General features: G+C 44.0%; 1 protein-coding gene across 1 annotated transcript in view; it reads left to right on the forward strand.

Annotated features, from left to right (window-relative positions):
• Positions 1-765: 765 nt before the first annotated feature.
• Egf (epidermal growth factor) overlaps positions 766-16,555 on the forward strand; it is a 79,386-nt gene continuing 63,596 nt past the window's right edge. The window contains exons 1-2 of the mRNA XM_075981353.1: positions 766-1,324; positions 14,742-14,941. Of these exons, the coding sequence (XP_075837468.1) occupies positions 1,201-1,324; positions 14,742-14,941 (324 nt within the window). The 5' untranslated portion in view covers positions 766-1,200. The remainder of the gene's footprint in view (positions 1,325-14,741; positions 14,942-16,555) is intronic.

Below are 16,555 nucleotides of genomic sequence, written 5' to 3' on the forward strand. Positions count from 1 at the left end.
AGTCAAACTATTGTTTTCTGTCACGGAGATGTGGAAAGACACCTGACTTACCTGAGGAGGAGGCACACTCGGCTCTGCGCGCTTCCAGGGTTCCCCAGCTTTTACATGGTTCCTTTGCCTTTTCTTTTCCTAACACAGCTCAGTCATAACAAGCCGCTCCTTCCCCTGCACTCCGGGTCCCTGGGGATGTTTTATTAAATCGCACGGAGAGAAAAAGTGTCTGTGTATCTCCTCACTTGGCTGCAGGGATTTCCCTTCGATATGGAAAGAGTAATCTTAGACATTCCACTCTAAAACAGACATGAAAAAAATAAGATTAAGTTGCAGGAATATGAGCGGCCGTTGACACATCCTTCAAATAATGAGCCGAAGGTGAGCTGCCCTTGGCGTGACTCACGTCAGTGATCAATTATGATAAATCTGAAATGTCAGCGGGGCTATTCACCTTTGGCTTAAAATGCGTTGCTTAAGTTTGTCTCCATCCGTCAAGATACTCAGACATAAACGGCACTCAGCAGGTCCCTCGGACCATTAGCGGCTCGCACCCCCTAATTGCTCTTTTCCCTGCCCTGCCCGGCCCTGAATATTTTTAGTGAGCAGAATATCTCCTCTCTGGCACCCTGCCCTACCTTCCTGCTTGGCAGAATTGCCCGCATTGGTGTTTGTGAAGAGGCTCCTCCGCTGGCTGGAGAGACACTAAAGGAGAGGGGTGGGGCCAGAAGTGATTTAAAAGCGGGAGGGGAGTTTCTCCGGGTTCCAAAAAGAGAAGCGCATCCCGGGAGGAATCCTATCTGCACATTTCTTTAGACTCATCCCTCGTCCCGGTGGGGCTTGGAACTTTTCACCAATTCTTTTCTTTCTCTCTGAGCCTTTGCCTGACTGTGCCTGTCACTGTGAGAAATAGAGCTCTCAGGCTCTGCAAAATTTGTCCTAAGGGTGTCAGGTATTTCTTATTGCTGTCCAAGATTTAAAAAAAAAGGGAGATAAGGAACTCTCTCCTGGAGCATTTCAGGCTGCACCCAGCGACTCTTAAGAGGTGGAGAAGGACCTGGAAGGCAGCACTGTTTAGCCAAATGAAAGATGCCCTGGGGCCGAAGGCCGACCTGGCTGGAAGTTCTGGGGGTCAGAAGCGCGAACTCTGCCTGCTCTAAGTTCTAGCAACTTAAGTCACTGCCTGTTGACCTTAGAACCACGGAGAGCATGCTGCTGTCGCTCGCCTTCCTGCCCGTAGTTTTAAAGATTAGCGTCGCCAGCGTCACAGCTCAACAGCACGGGAACTGTCAGCCAGGTCCTCCCGAGAGAAGCGAAACTTTCACTTGTGCAGGTAAGTAAACCAAGAACTGGAGCCCACCCCCTCGGGGACGGCGCCTGAGGCTTCTGTTTAGTCTACCTTGTACGTCTGTGCTTTTCCCCCCTCGGCTGTCTTTGGGTGTGTACGCTTGCTTTAGTTGTGTATTCTGAAGTGTGTGTGCGCGTGCCTCCTGGTTCAGTTTGATGCTGCCAATTATAAAATGTGATTCTCCACTGCTCTGCGCATGACTGAGTATGCCTCAGTTCAAAACCAGCTGGATATTTCTTATGATGTAAACCGCAGTCCTTATTCTAGGGAGATAGCAACGCCTAGCTGATCAGCTCTGCATTAGAAATCAGGGAAACATATGGTGGCAGTTGGTCTTGTTGGTTTGAAAAGCCTTCTTTCGGATAACTTTGTGGCAGAAAATGCCATACGCCAATTAAAGTTTTGTTTTGTTTAAAAAAAAATACAGTCTCAAGTTCAGGAGTTCAGGCTCTCGTCCTCCACCCTCCTGGCCTCTGAAGCTCTGTCACAGTTCCCAGGTTCTTAGTAACAGGTGCACTGTGACTCTGCAAAGTGCTGAGACATGACAGGGAGGAAAGGAGCCAGCCTTTTCTCGGAGAGGACACAGGGAGTTTTCTGATTGCACATTACAGCACCTAACAGTCCAGCTGAAAACATTTTCTCGCTATTTATTCTTTACTTCGAAGGTGAGTGCCTGCTGTATAGGGAGGGAGCTATTTCATTTATCCCAGTGTCCACATTGTCCTGGAAATTCTTCCCTGTCATCTCTTTTTTTTCATTTGTGTTTTGGAGCCAGTGTCTCTCTGTGTGGCTCAGACTGGCTGGGAACTCACTATGCTTCCCAAGTCTGGGATTACAGGTGTGCACCACCACGTTTGACTTATTTATTATTATCGTCTTGCCCTCTTAAGACAGGCTCTGGCTTTTAAAAACAAAGAGCGGAGCGAAGAAAACATGTTATGTTTTCAGAAAAGAGACCTCTGGAAGATAGATAACAGAGAATTATGGGAATGAAGGAGACCAGAACTGGCCCAAATTGCCAGAGTTCAGCTGCTGCTGCTTTGCTGATCTCCAAAACCTGTATCACTCAGAGAAATCACACAGAAGGAAATCAGGTGTCCCTGCTCACAGACCCAGAAGGTCACCAGGAAGCATTCCCTGCCATTGCAGTGCGGGTCTCTGGGGTTCTGAAGGCGGGAATGGTTGCTAATGACCTCTGCAGCCCCGGGACCTGGGCCGCTTCCACTGTGCATATTCTCAGGAAGTTTTTGCTTAATGAAAGAATTGCTCCTCTTAACTACCGGAGACAGAAGAGACAACTCTTGGCCACAGTTGTGTTGCATGGACTGGAATGTCACTGGGGTAGCGGGAAAATGACCAGAGTCAGGTGCCTCTACCTGCACACTTAGGGGCAGGGGTAATGGCAGGAGGTGCTCATGCAGCTAGTAGCTAGAAGAGATGAGCCCATGGGAGGCACTTAAAGCGAGGAAGAAATTGAAGAAGCAGTTCTCGGCGTGGCTCTGGATCTTCTGGAATAGTGTGTGACTCCTATGCCTTGTTCTCCTGCCCACTCCTGCCGGTGGCTCAAGAGTGCTTTGCTGAGATACTTTGCACCAAATTGACAGGATTCCCGGACAGAAACAATGACTCAGGGAGACTGTTGCACACAAGGAGAAATAGATTTTAGAAGCACACAAACTCGATATCAGGTTTGCATCACCTTTTTAATAGTTGGGTCATCTTACAAGATGGGATGTCTGTCTCTCGGGATCATTCATTGTAGGGATGGTACGGGGTAACTGGTGAAATACCCCTCCCCCAACGGCTGACCCAGTGAATGTCCTCTTGGGTTCCATGCCATGACCAGAGTGGTCAGGCCATTCCATGCTCTGGCCTATTTTGAACACTGCAGGGGCTTGGCACTGACGCCATAGAGTGTGGTCCTCTGCTTCTTTGTCCCCCATTGCTTGCAGGCCACTGTTTTAAACTCTCTGCTTCACCCTGAATCCTAGGTTAGCTGAAAACTAACTAGGTCATACCCCGTCACCCGTACATCCCAGAGGGATAGTGTTTCTTTCCCCTCTGGAAATAGATAATGGTGACATCGTCTATTTTTCCCCCCACTTAAATTCTACTTGCACTTCTTGCCTTTGGCATTGAGACTGTTCACCTACATGGGCAGCCTGACCTAGCAAGAAGAAGGCTTTGTGATCTAGCACGATCCAGGTAAAATGTCTTGAGGCTGCTGCTCACGTGAATGCCAGTCAGTGAAGCCAATAGATAGTACTACGGAACTGGGTTTGCTTTCCGTTCGCCAGGATAGAAATCAAATGTTTTCTTGGCTTTTATTTAAGCAAAAGCGGATGAAGACAGCAGCAAAAAACAACAGGGAGCAAGTGGTTTCTGAACTTTTAAATCTCTTTGCCTGGGAGGACAAATGTCAGCTGGACAGGCAATTGTTCCGGCCTGGCATCTAAACCTGTGTTATTTGTTCTTGGTAAATGGCGGTCACGGAAGAAGTTCAGAGAACTGACTTAAAGGCAGTTCACTGGGCAGTCTGCTGTGAGTGGTAGACAGTGACGTCACCGATTTCAGAGAGGGCTGAAGTTTGGTTGATTTCCCAGTCAGGTGCAAAGCAGAGCAGTTTTCAGGTCCAGATTTTGTCTGTTCCCAGCCAGCTGCAGAAACGTTTCTTCTGGCGTCTAATCAGAGAATCTGCAGCAGGCTGTTTGCGCATGCTCTGTCTGTCTTTATACACTGGAGACAGACAAGCCACCCTGCTTAGACGTCAGGCCTGCCACGTGTGAAAGGTGTGTCTCGTTTTCTTCACGGTAAAAGAAAAACTGGATGTTCCCTCTTCCTGGGATTGTTGTCAGCACTGTGTTAACGTGGCCGCGATCAGTGCTGGCTCTGTCTCAGAGGCACCCACACTGTGCTTCCTTTCAGGGAGCTCAAAGGATTACAAGAAACTTCCCAGTCTGTGAAGAAGCCTAGGGCTTGCTTTAGCTTTAGTTACTGCTTCCACCCTGAACAATTCTAAAGCTAGAGAATGCGATGGTAGGCTTGTTTAATGCTGCATTTTCTGTTACTAGAAACGGGAGCGAAAACAACAGGAACAGCACTTATGGTAATAACCTTGGTGACGTTCCTTGGGATGAGCCATCTTTGTGGTCCGTTCTCCACACCCCCCACACCCACCCCCGCCAGCCCCGGCCCACAGACTCACACTGCCATCCTGAACGTGCGTACTACTCACGTGACAGAAGCATTACTTGCGCTTAGGTGCACTAAGAACGCAGATTTCTTTGGCAGATGATATCCGGAACTGAGGTAGCTTTTCACACTGCCAAGTCCCTGTCTTCTCCAGTAGTCCCACTCGCCGCATTGGGATAAAGAGATTACTCCTAGGGAGGCCGATGAAGACAAGAGCCATTTTTGCCAGGTGTGGAAGAAGGATTTTTTAAAATAAGGAAACAAAAGGGAACTTTCCATTTCCTGACAAGCCTCGGGCTCTCTGAAAAATGCATTCTCTTATATGTCCGTGCTACTAGCTTCCCAGGGCAATTATGGGATGGTGCACGCAAACCTGTTTCCTTTAGTAGGTTTGCTCCTTAGTGTTGTTGTCTTTCAGAGCTTCCTCTCAGGAGTGAAGGTTAGGGAATGATGTGGGATTCCCCTCTGTATGCTGTGAACATTTTATTACCATTGGTTATTAAAGAAGCTTTGGTCTAGGGCAGGGCAGAATATAGCAAGGTGGGAAATCTATGCAGAGATAGAGGAGGAAAGAAGGTGGAATCAGGCAGATGTCAGGTAGCCACCCAAGAAGGAAGTAAGAGGTAGCAAACCCCGAGCCTCATGGTAAAGTATAAGATAATAGAAATGGGTTAATTCAAGATGCAAGAGTTAGTTAATAAGAAGTTTGAGCTAATATGCCAAGGAGTATGTAATCAATATTAAGCCTTAGAATGGTTATTTCATAAGTGTCTGCAGGAACTAGTGAGTGAGACCGGTGGGTGGAGAAAAATCTGTCTGGGGGACCAGTGGAACAGGGGAGCAATTGCTTTCTCGTAGCCCCACACAGACCAGACCCTTCTATTCTCATCCCGTTTTGACCCTTCCCAGCTTGGACTTTGGATTTGCAGGTCTATTTTCACTTCTGACCTTGACTTTCTGATTCTCCTAAGCAAGCAGGCCAAAGCATGCTCATGCCAGTCAGGGTTTGGGTTTCCCAAATATTTCCTAGGATGCTTCGTGTCCTGGAATTGTGTGAATATGCGGGAATTTCGGACCCAGCTTGCTCCTGCGGCAGAGATTTATAATAACCAATGATTTACTTGCAAAGCCTCAATGGTAGACAAGAGCAGGCCTTTCATGGGAAAGCACCGATTCCTAGACTCTCAACAGCCGTCTGTCTCCCTTCTCTGCGCAGGCTCTGTGGGTTGGTGCGTTCATTCCGAAGGTAGCTCTTCCTGCGGGTAGACGGTTGCTAGGATACAGAAAATCAGAAGAGCGCTGCGGCAGCTACACTGATGTTCCATGTGGTACATCAGTTGAGATGTAGTGTGTTTCATCTCCTCCACATATCAGAAGCATCTTCGTGCTGTGTTATTCTAATAAGACACACAGGAGAAGCCGCAGTCAGTTCCCTGGGAAGAGCGAATCTAGGATGTTGTCATTTTTAACATCCTTAACAGCAAAGTGTTTTTATAAATCCCTATTCTTACTGTGATCATATTAGCTGTCAACATTTCAAGTAAAATGCTTACTTAAACTATTTTTCTGTATGTTTTCAGAGCTTTGTGTACAGTCGCGGCCCAGAACTCAGTAGCCAAACTGGGACAGAGAACAATGAAATTGGAGTTGAGGAATAGGCTTGACATCTTGGAATATTTTTCTTCTTCTGTTTTGGAAATATTTTGGTCTGGGTCACGCATGGTTGCATACGCCTTTAATCTCAGTGCTCCAGAGGCAGAGGCAGGTGTATCTCTGTGAGTTCAAGACCAGTTTGGTCTACATAGTAAGACTGTCTCAAAAAACAAACAAACAAACAAACAAAAACCAGACAAATCTTTTGGTCTAAGGACACTCGTGACAAGTATCTAGATATTGGCAAGTATTTATATGTTTAGCCTTGCAATTTGAGGAACATTATTTAAAAGTAACAAAAAAGAAAAGCAATTGTATTAGTTATAAAGAAAATCCACGTCAAATTTTATATCAAAAATTTTAAAAGATTTTAAGAAATTGATTAATTTCTAGATCTTCGTTGGGATAGTGAACATTAAATGCTACTGGTGGAAGTTGTTTATTTTAGGTTATTTTAAAATCTTTTCTCTAACAGAGATTATTTTTGTTTTGTTCTTGTCCTTCCTTCCCTCCTCTCTCTCTCTCTCTCTCTCTCTCTCTCTCTCTCTCTCTCTCTCTCTCTCTCTCTCTCTCTCTCTCTCTATTTCTCCTTTATCCACAAGATTAGAGTTTCTCTGTGTAGCCCTGGCTGTCCTGGAACTGGCTCCATAGAGCCTCAGCCTCCTAGTGCTGTTAACAGAGGTCTTAATGAAATCACATTCATTTCACTATTTGAAGACCAAAGAAGCAAATGGAAGGACATATTTCATGCAGTGTAGCGGTTGAGAGTGACGATATTTATCCAGGAATTTAGCCCAAGCTTGAGCTTCTTTCCAAAACTACCTCAAGCACGGAAGCCACTGGTTTTTACAGGGCAGACATTGCAGGCAGCTAGAAATCGAAGTGATGAATGTCAAGGTCACAAGACCTTCAAAGGTCACGCAGCTGACCTCTCCTACTGCAGGCAGAGGCTGAAGTCCACACAGAGCAGCTCATGAGGGTCCTCTAATACAGTTCTGGACCCTAGGTTCATGTCCTGCAAAGTCATAACCTACATTGATAAAACATACTGTTAAAAGTCCACCCATGTAATGATTTTATTGGTTCTCCTTGCCAAAAAGTATTCTTAATTCTAATTGGATTAAGAAGAGTTTCTTGGGGGTTGGAGAGATGGCCCAGTGGTTATGAACACTGGCTGTTTCTCCAGAGGACCTGGCTTCAATTCCCAACAATCACATATCAGCTCACAACCATCTATAATAAGATCTGATGCCCTCTTCTGTCATGCAGGCATACTTGCAAATAGAGACTCAAATACATAAAATACATAAATAAATAAGTCATTTTTAGAAAGTTTCTTGGGGCTTGGGAGATGATGGCTCAGAGGGTAAAATGTGTGGCTAAAGCATCCGGAAACTGTCTTTGTATACATGTATGTGAGGGAATTATATGCATGTGTGTGTGTGTGGGCACACATGTGACATGGAACTCATGTCAAAGGATATGCTAGGATGTTGGATCTCACTTTCCACCTTGTTTCAGACACGGTCTCTTTGAAGTTCATGGCCATATATGCCAGGCTACCTAGCCTTATTGCCATTTCTCATTTCCCTATAGGAGGACAGGAAATCCAAAAGTGTACTGCTGCATCTGACTGTGTGGGGTCTGGGGACTTGAACTTGGGTCTTCCTGCTTGCCGGCAAGCACTTTACCCACTGCGTTACCTTTCTAGGCCTGGAAAAACTTTTCTAATTCTTTATGTTGATGAATCCATTTGAGTATAGTTATCATGGTCTTTAAATTAAGTTGAGCATAATTTATATTGAAAAGCAGAGAGGTTTTTTTTTTTTTTAAACTATTCACTTAAAATGAAATTTTCCTTATGGCACAGAACATTACAATAGAATCCACTGTTTCTCAAAACTGCATTTTTGGAAGAGTTTTTTCCTAGTTATCTTGATTGTGGAACTGGCCAAGAGACAGGCACGTGACTTAATGGAACAGACAGTAAAACCCAGATATGGGTTCACAGAGTCATTTGATCTTTCACCAAGGCACAAAAGCAAGTTTACGGAAAATGAATCTTTTTACTAAATTGTGCAGTGCCATTTAGACATCTAGATGTCCCCCTGCTTGGGTATCTGTAAACAACATGTTGAACCTGGATCCTAAGTGTGCGGTCTACACAAAAGTAGACTCAAAATGCATTAGAGATCTGAATTCAAGATGCAAAGCTACAAGACCTTTAGAAGGAGACACCTTGGTCCCAGGGTTAAGCAAAGACTTCTGGGAAATGATACTAAGGACAGAATTTATCGAAGAAAAATTGGTGACTTGTACTGTATCAGAATTTAAGATTCCGCTCCGCAGAAGGTGCTGACAAAACAATGGAAACGAAGTCCTGCTGAAGAAAATGCCTGCAACTGCCTATCTCAGAAGGCATCGCAAAAGTATTTTTACATAGCTCAGTGTATTCTGGTAGTAAACATACAGGAACAGCAACAAAGACAGCCAACACTAACACTGTGTATGCATGTGGGACAACTCAGATAGAACAGCATAAGGAATGGATGCAATCTACTGTATGATAAAACCTCTACAAACACCATGTAGCTGCCATCGAGAAGAAATATACGTCCTTTTTAGAAATCCAAATGTCCAGAAAATTTTAACATGTTTATTTATAATTGTTCTAAAGTCGGACTGTTGAAATGTGTTCACGGAAACATTGTGCTTGCATTAATGTTTCACATCTTGTGTTTATATTAAAAATTCACACACAAACAAAAATGGAAAAACTTCCAATACATGATTTCTGTCATCTATTTTTTCAATCACAGTCATATACTTAGGTACCTGTGACTCCAGGGAGAAAATATGTAGCATTCAGAACCACTGAAAACAAAAAATACTGAAAACAGGAAGAAGAGGGAAAATTATTATTTTGAGAATGGAATTATTATTATCATTTTGAGAATGGAATTATTATTATTTTGAGAATGGAATATTCCCCTTACTAGAGGAGTCTTTTTTAAAAATATTTATTTATTTATTATGTATACAGTGTTCTGTCTGCATGTATGCCTGTGGGCCAGAAGAGGGCACCAGATCTCATTACAGGTGGTTGTGAGCCACCATGTGGTTGCTGGGAATTGAACTAAGAACCTCTAGGAAGAACAGTCAGTGCTCTTAACCTCTGAGCTATCTCTCCAGCCCCCACTAATGGAGTCTTAAAGCACGTGCTCTGCGTTGCTAGCTGGAAATCTTTTAGCATAATTGTTACAAGTTTGCATGCATAGCGCACAGGTTGGTATCTTCAAAAAGGCCAAAAGACAGACCTCACTTGCCTCTTGTAAACCATCAATAGCTGCACTCCAGAAGTGCAGATCTGTTTTGAAGTCCTGAGCAATTTCTCACACTAGGCACTGGAAGTCCAGTGGCCTTCTGATAGCGTCTGGTTTCTGGTGCCTCAGTCCCAGGCCTGTAAGAATGGGTTTCTCCACCCCTCCAGTAGAGGGCGCACTCTTAGAGTCTCTTTTGTAGCCATTTGTTTCCTGAGTGCTTTATCGGGTTTGTGGGCAGTCTGCTTTGTAATAACTCATTCTTACTTATCCCCTTGTCCTTCAGCTGCAGCTTGGCAAATGAGATCAAAATGTATTTTTTAAAAAACTTCAATAATAACAATTTAAGAATAGGCAAAAGATTTAGACACTTAACAGAAAAGAAGCAAGGGTGGTCTGTTACCCAGGAAAAGATGATCAATGCCAGGTCAAAAAAGGAAAATTATGCAGTCAGTCCCCATTCACCTGAATAAAATGAGGACTCCCACTGGGTGGTGGTAGGAGGGTGGGTTTGTAGGACAGGATTAAGGAAGCGGGAATAAACAGCTGAGCAGCATTGCTTTACATCGTATTAAGATTTTTGTTTGATTTGGTTTGGTTTTTGAGACGGGGTTTCTCTGTGTAACAGCCCTAGCTATCCTGGAACTAGCTCTGTAGACCAGGCTGGCCTCAAACTCACAGAGATCCTCCTGCCTCTGCCTCCTGAGTGCTGGGATCAAAGGTGTGTGCCACCACTGCCTGGCTTCATTAAGACTTTTTCTTTAAGCTTTAAAATTGTGTGTGTGTGTGTGTGTGTGTGTGAGAGAGAGAGAGAGAGAGAGAGAGAGAGAGAGAGAGAGAGAGAGAGAGAGATACCTGCACAGGTGAGTGCAGGTACGCACAGGCCAGAGACAGAGTCCTCTGGAGCTGGCATTGCAAGCAGTTATAAGCCCCTAATTCTGGTGCTGGTAATCAAGTCATTAAAATAACTGGCCTATGTTGATCCATACTTGTACGAATTTAGTCTCTTTGTCTCCTGGGAAAATTCCAGAAAATAAATAAAACACAATTATTTCTTGATTTTTAAAAAATTATTTTATTTTATGTGTAAGTGTTGTGTGCATGTATATCTGTGCAACACATGTATATGATGTCCACAGAGGCCAGAAGAGGGCACTGGATCCCCAGGACTGAAGTTACAGACAGTCGTGAACTGCCATGTAGGTACTTGGGATTAAACCCAGTGACACGGGATGTCCTTCTGTGTATATGTTGCTTGTATTGATTGATGAATAAAGCTGTTTCGGCCAGTGGCTTAGCAGAGTAAAGCCAGGAGGAAAATCTGAACAGAGATATAGAAATAGAGTAGGCAGAGTCAAGGAGAAGCCCTGTAGCTGCCGGAGGAGAAAGACCTTACCAGTAAGCCACAACCACATAGCGAGACACAGATTAATAGAAATGAGTTCATTCAAGATGTAAGAGCTAGCTAAAAAATACAACTGAGACATCGACCAAACAGTGCTATAATTCATATGATTTCTGTGTGATGATTCAAGTCTGGGTGGCCGGGAAATGAACACTCGGTCTCCTCCGGGAGAGCAGTCAGTGCTGTTTACCACTGAGCTGTTTCTCCAGCCCCTATTTCCTCATTAATCCATCAATTAGCTCAAAGACTGTTTTGAATGCCTGTTATGTGCAAAGAATCAGACCATAATCTGGGACGAGGGATATTTAAATGGTGAGAATGCCCCCCTTCCAACCTGTAAACTATTTATGGAGCAACACAAATAAATGCAACCTTTTACTGATCGCATCAACAGATCAATGCATTAACAATTAGTCTGACGTGTTTGATAAATTGTTATTTCTAGAAAAGGCATGCTATGTGTCCCTGGGAAGACCGTTGGCAATAGATCTGCAGGCCTGTGTCCCATTGTGGTCCACAAGTTCGCAGCTCTAAGCTCAGGCTGCCTTTCCTCTGTGAGACGAGATGTGCCAACATTCTAGTTCTTGGTTTCCCATTAAAACAGTGGCACAAATCTACGTAGTAAAGCATGGGCTGTGCAAATGTACGACAGAAAGTTCCTGACGTGTAGACTGGAATCATTAACCAAGTGTTTTCTCATGTGTGGTTTTATTCTCCTTTCTCTAAGAACCCCGTAGGCAGGAGAAATTCCGTGAGATGTTCTGAGAGCTTTGCCAGCAAGCGTGAGAAGATGGGTGTGTGAGTGAGGCTTTTGTGCAGCTATGTCCAGAGTGCCTGCTCAGGAGAAAGATTTATTTGGGTCAGAGGCTCAGAGTTTCCCATCTGTGCTTGTTCGCGGTGTGTTTTAGGATCCACTGTGAGGCAGAGCGCCATGATAGCGGGAACATACGACAGGAGCTGCTCTCCTCCTCGCAGCTGGCAGGAAGCAGAAATGGCAGCAGAGGAAGAGGCCAGGGCTTCATAACACAACGGCGCAGCCCTACTGTCCCCCTTTCTACGGTCACTGCCCCCTAATAATGAGTTGTCCACCGAGAGTCTAACGCATTGGATCAGCTAGAGGAGGATGACCTCACTGGCTCAAGAACTGGGCTTGCAGAACTCAGCCAGGAGTATGCTTCACTTACCTCCGATGTATATTTTAACCCAAACAAGATGACAACAAAACTCATCATTACACAAAGCCGCTTGTCTTTCAGTCAGTGCCCTTTCCATGTCTTTGATGGTGTCTTGGGGATTTTATGGCTTCAGTGGTAACCAAGCATGGACCATTCCTCTCTGTGCCGAGGGCTAGTATTGACATAAAGATATCAGAAACGGCTTTGAGTTCCTTCTCTTAGACATCTATAGAGACATCAATTCAGATTCTCCTGACCTGATACTCCCTTGTTCCTCCTGCATCTCTCTTGTGTTGTATCCACTGAAATGAAGATAACGCTTTCTAGTTGAGTTAGAGCCTGCTAACCCATCATGCTCAATCCTTAGGAAAATGAAGTCACTTAATAAATTCCGTTACAGTATGAAGGCTTAACGGAATAGAACAAGGACAGCAATAAAGGTCGCAAGAATGTTGGAATTGTCCTCTTATTGTCCCCTTGCCTCAAGAGTTCCATCATTTTCTAAATGCAGGGTGATAGCATTTAGAAATGGTCAAGAAAGACTAGGAACCAGCCTCAGTCCAGGAAATGAGACCGCCATTTGATTCATTTCATAACATAAAAGACAAACCCATCCAGTAATTCACGCTGTGGTTTCCAAAGAAGGCACTGGGTTCCCACACAGATGCTGAGAGCTGGCAAGTCAAAGTGCCAGGTGGCCTTGATCTAAATAGGGAAGGACTCCAGGCACAGTGGTTAAGGCCCAGAGCAAGGTACTGCTGGGACCAGGGAGGTCTACCGCAAAGATCGTGTAAATAGAAACGCAAGGGTCCCACTGAAATTAATCCCGGATAAATAGAGACTAACTTTTGAGAGTAGATGTAGCATTTGGGTTGGTCTTACATTCAAAGGTGACTTGGGGGGCAGAAATGTTTTAGATTCTTTTGGATTTTTGGAATATTTGCACATACATACTGAGATCTGTTGGGAGCAGCATCCAAATCTCCAGGCGGACATCACTTACACATGAAGCCTGAAGGTGACATTATACAAAATTCTTCGTCTTCCTGTGTGATCAGGTATCAAGTTTTCCACTTATGATGTCATGCTGATGACCATCAGAGTTTGCAATTTTAGGGGCATTTGGAATGTTAGAATTTTAGATTAGAGAATTTCCATCTGTATTTTATGGCTACTGTAGCCTGTCTGTAACAGGGATATCAACATTTGTCTAGGGGAATGAACAAAGAATTGAATGACAGGGAAAGACAGAAGACCCTGAGAAAGGGCATAGAACAGCTTTAGACACTTGGGACAGGAGAAGCCCAAGGCTGGAGCTTCATTTAACAGACATTGTCTTGGGTGGTTTTTTTCTTTATTATTATTATTATTATTGTTACAAATTTTCACCTCCTCCCATTTCCCTCCCTTTACCCCACAGCTACCCCTCCCCCCCCTCCAGTCCAAAGAGCAGTCAGGGTTCTCTGCCCTGTGGGAAGTCCAAGGTCCTCCCTCCTCCATCCAGGTCTAGGAAGGTGAGGATCCAAACAGGCTAGGTTCCCACAAGGGCCCCGGGTCCTCCTCTTTCCTCTATTGGCCCTGTCTGGATACCCACCCCTATGCCTGCCTGCTTGCTGTTTCTCTTCACAGAGTCTCTGGCAACAAGAAGCCAATCACCTCAGGACTCCTCCCTCATTTCTCCAGAATACTCTAATTCTTCCTCACCCTCGCGATATTTCCTGACAGTTGGAAGCTAGCGTTCCAACATCTCTGCTTCCTCTTAGGAGTTCCCTCTGCTCTCCACCATATTCTAACTCATTCATTACTTGACGGAAGAAAGAACATCTATTTCCACAACAGTGTTTAGAATTGTTACGGTGTGAGTCTGAAATGTTCCCTGTAAGTTCATGCTTCGAGCGGTTGGTCTTCAAGGTCTGTAGTATTTTGGGGGGGGGGGGAGGCTGAGGAACCTTTAGAAGGCATGGCCTGGCCGGCTGCAGTAGGTAGCCAGGCTTAAGTCAGTCCCTTGTTCCTGTCATGGTCTCCGTCTTCTGGTCACTATGATATGAACATCCTCCTCCACACACTCTTGCTGCCGTGAACTGAGATGCCCTAGCCTTTCCTCCCCACCACAATTGTTCCGAGTGCTCTGAAACTGTGACCCAAAGCAAACCTATCAGGCATGTTGGTGACAGCAACACAAAGTAACAATACAATAATTTTATTCCCAGCTTATATGACTAAATTCAATATTCACACACTTTCTTTCTATGATAGAAAGCCTTACCTTGTTTCTTTTTTGTGCATAATAAGTGTACATTAGTTGAACATATATTTCTCTTTAAATAATTCATTTTTTTTCATAATTTGGCAATGCACATTTCTTATAATCCCCTTATAAAGAAGATGGCTTATAGAAATCTACAAGGACCCCTTATTCTGTATAGAGTAGTTTTTATTTAAAATACAAGACTACAAATTTAAGTTATATGCAGAATTAACTGCATACATAGTATATGTAATTAATATATGACATATAACACAATATACATAACATAATACAACATAAATAATATATGTAGGATTAACTACATAGATGAATTGTCATGGGAAGTATTTTATATGGATCAGATCAAATATCACTGAGAATCTGCAAGTTGACTTCTTTCTCCCCTTAGGTCCTGCACCCCTCCTAATTTTCTCACATGGAAGCAGTATCTCCCGGATTGACCCAGAAGGAACAAATCACCAGCAATTGGTGGTGGATGCTGGCATCCCGGCGATCATGGATTTTCATTACAAGGAGGAAAGACTCTATTGGGTGGACTTAGAGAAACAACTTTTGCAAAGAGTTTTTTTTAATGGGTCAAGACAAGAGGTAAAGTCCCATGATCACGAACAGTATGTCAGGAGTTTACACAAAAGCTGGCAAATGTGACAGACTGCATGTTTAATGTTTAGATAATTTATCTAAGGCTATACCACTCTGAGTACACCTGATCTCATGAGCTAAACAGTACTCAGAGGACAGGCTCCAAAACCACAGAGAAACCCTGTCTCGAAAAAGCAAAAAACAAAAAAACAAAAACAAAAAAACAGTACTCAGAACTTGGATGGGAAGATAAATGAAAACGCATTATGGTTCAAATGTGTGTGTTAAATAGAGGCATTTAATCTGCCCCTGTGGTTCTAAACTATTGATTAAACTGACAAATTGATGTTTGGAAGCCTCTAAAGAAGAACACGAGGAAATAAATGTAACTTTGAACACATCTGATTTTGTTCAGTCTGTCATTGTGAAGATGTTATTTGCATATTGATTTTGTACCTCAGACAGTCCCTCTATGAATATCTGACCAGAGTCTTTTTGGTTGTCACACATGAGTAAGCCAGGAGGATAAAGATGCTGCAGGCATCTGGTGGGCCCGGGGCATGGCTGTCACTCAACGTCCTCACTCTGTGGGACGGCCACACAGTGAAGCCCTGTCTAACTTCACGCCTCAATAGTGCTCAGGTCAAGATCATCTGTTTTATCTGCATGCATTTTTTCTTGTGTAGGGAAAAAAAAATTGCCTGACATTTAGGAAGAAAAAAAATGCCTTTATATTCTCAAAGTATTTGTCCTCTGGGGTAAAAAATGAAGCCAAGGACAGATAAAAAAGTGTTGTATTTCAAGTACATACAAAAGACCCTTAATCTTTTTCTTCAACTGGTAGAACCCGGCAGTGAGTCCCTGGAGGAATGCGCACTGGGGATGGATTACTGAGAGCAGGTGATTACAATAAATGCGGAACCTCCAGCATTTATTCCCAACACAAAGGGCTCATTGTTGGGAGTTTTCCTTTTTTCTTTCAAAACAAACCTCTGTCCTTTCAATTATTCCTAAGCTTCAATTAGGGGCAAATCTATTTTAGGACATCTCTAATACTGGCTAGTCTCACTTTAACAAGTTTGGCTGTTCGTATTCTCTGGCCATCTGCTAGAACAGCGTGGAAATCTGAGAATTTGGAGGCTCCCAGTCATCAAACTGGGGAAAAAACATAAGCAGTTGTGGATTTATGTCAAATCCTTAGGAAGGATTGACCTGATGCCTAAGAACTCACCGTTATCCCGGCTCCTGTGTTTAAAACAATATGAAAAAAGGAACACGTGCTGAATGCAAAAACAATTGAAATGGAGGAACTAATGTGAGCTCGCAGCAGTTGGTGAAGGGCTTGGCTGGCCAGTTCTGAGATCCAGCACGGCTTTGAGACTGTGCTGCCTCTACCGAGCCTCACACTCGGCCATGTCCTACATCACTGCACCTACTGCAAGGGTAGGGTTATGACACATCAGAACCTGTGGGCTGAAAAGCCAAGGCTTCTTTCAGCCTTCCAAGCCCCGGGAGAACTAGTTTGACTGGCCCAGGCTGGACTCACAGATGCAGACTCTTTTGTTTGGTTCTTTCAAGAAGTAAGGGAGAGCCCAAAGAGGACCCCTGCTTCTCTGGTGC

This window comes from Microtus pennsylvanicus, chromosome 7, assembly GCF_037038515.1.
Source record: "Microtus pennsylvanicus isolate mMicPen1 chromosome 7, mMicPen1.hap1, whole genome shotgun sequence".
NCBI classification, from domain to species: domain Eukaryota; kingdom Metazoa; phylum Chordata; class Mammalia; order Rodentia; family Cricetidae; genus Microtus; species Microtus pennsylvanicus.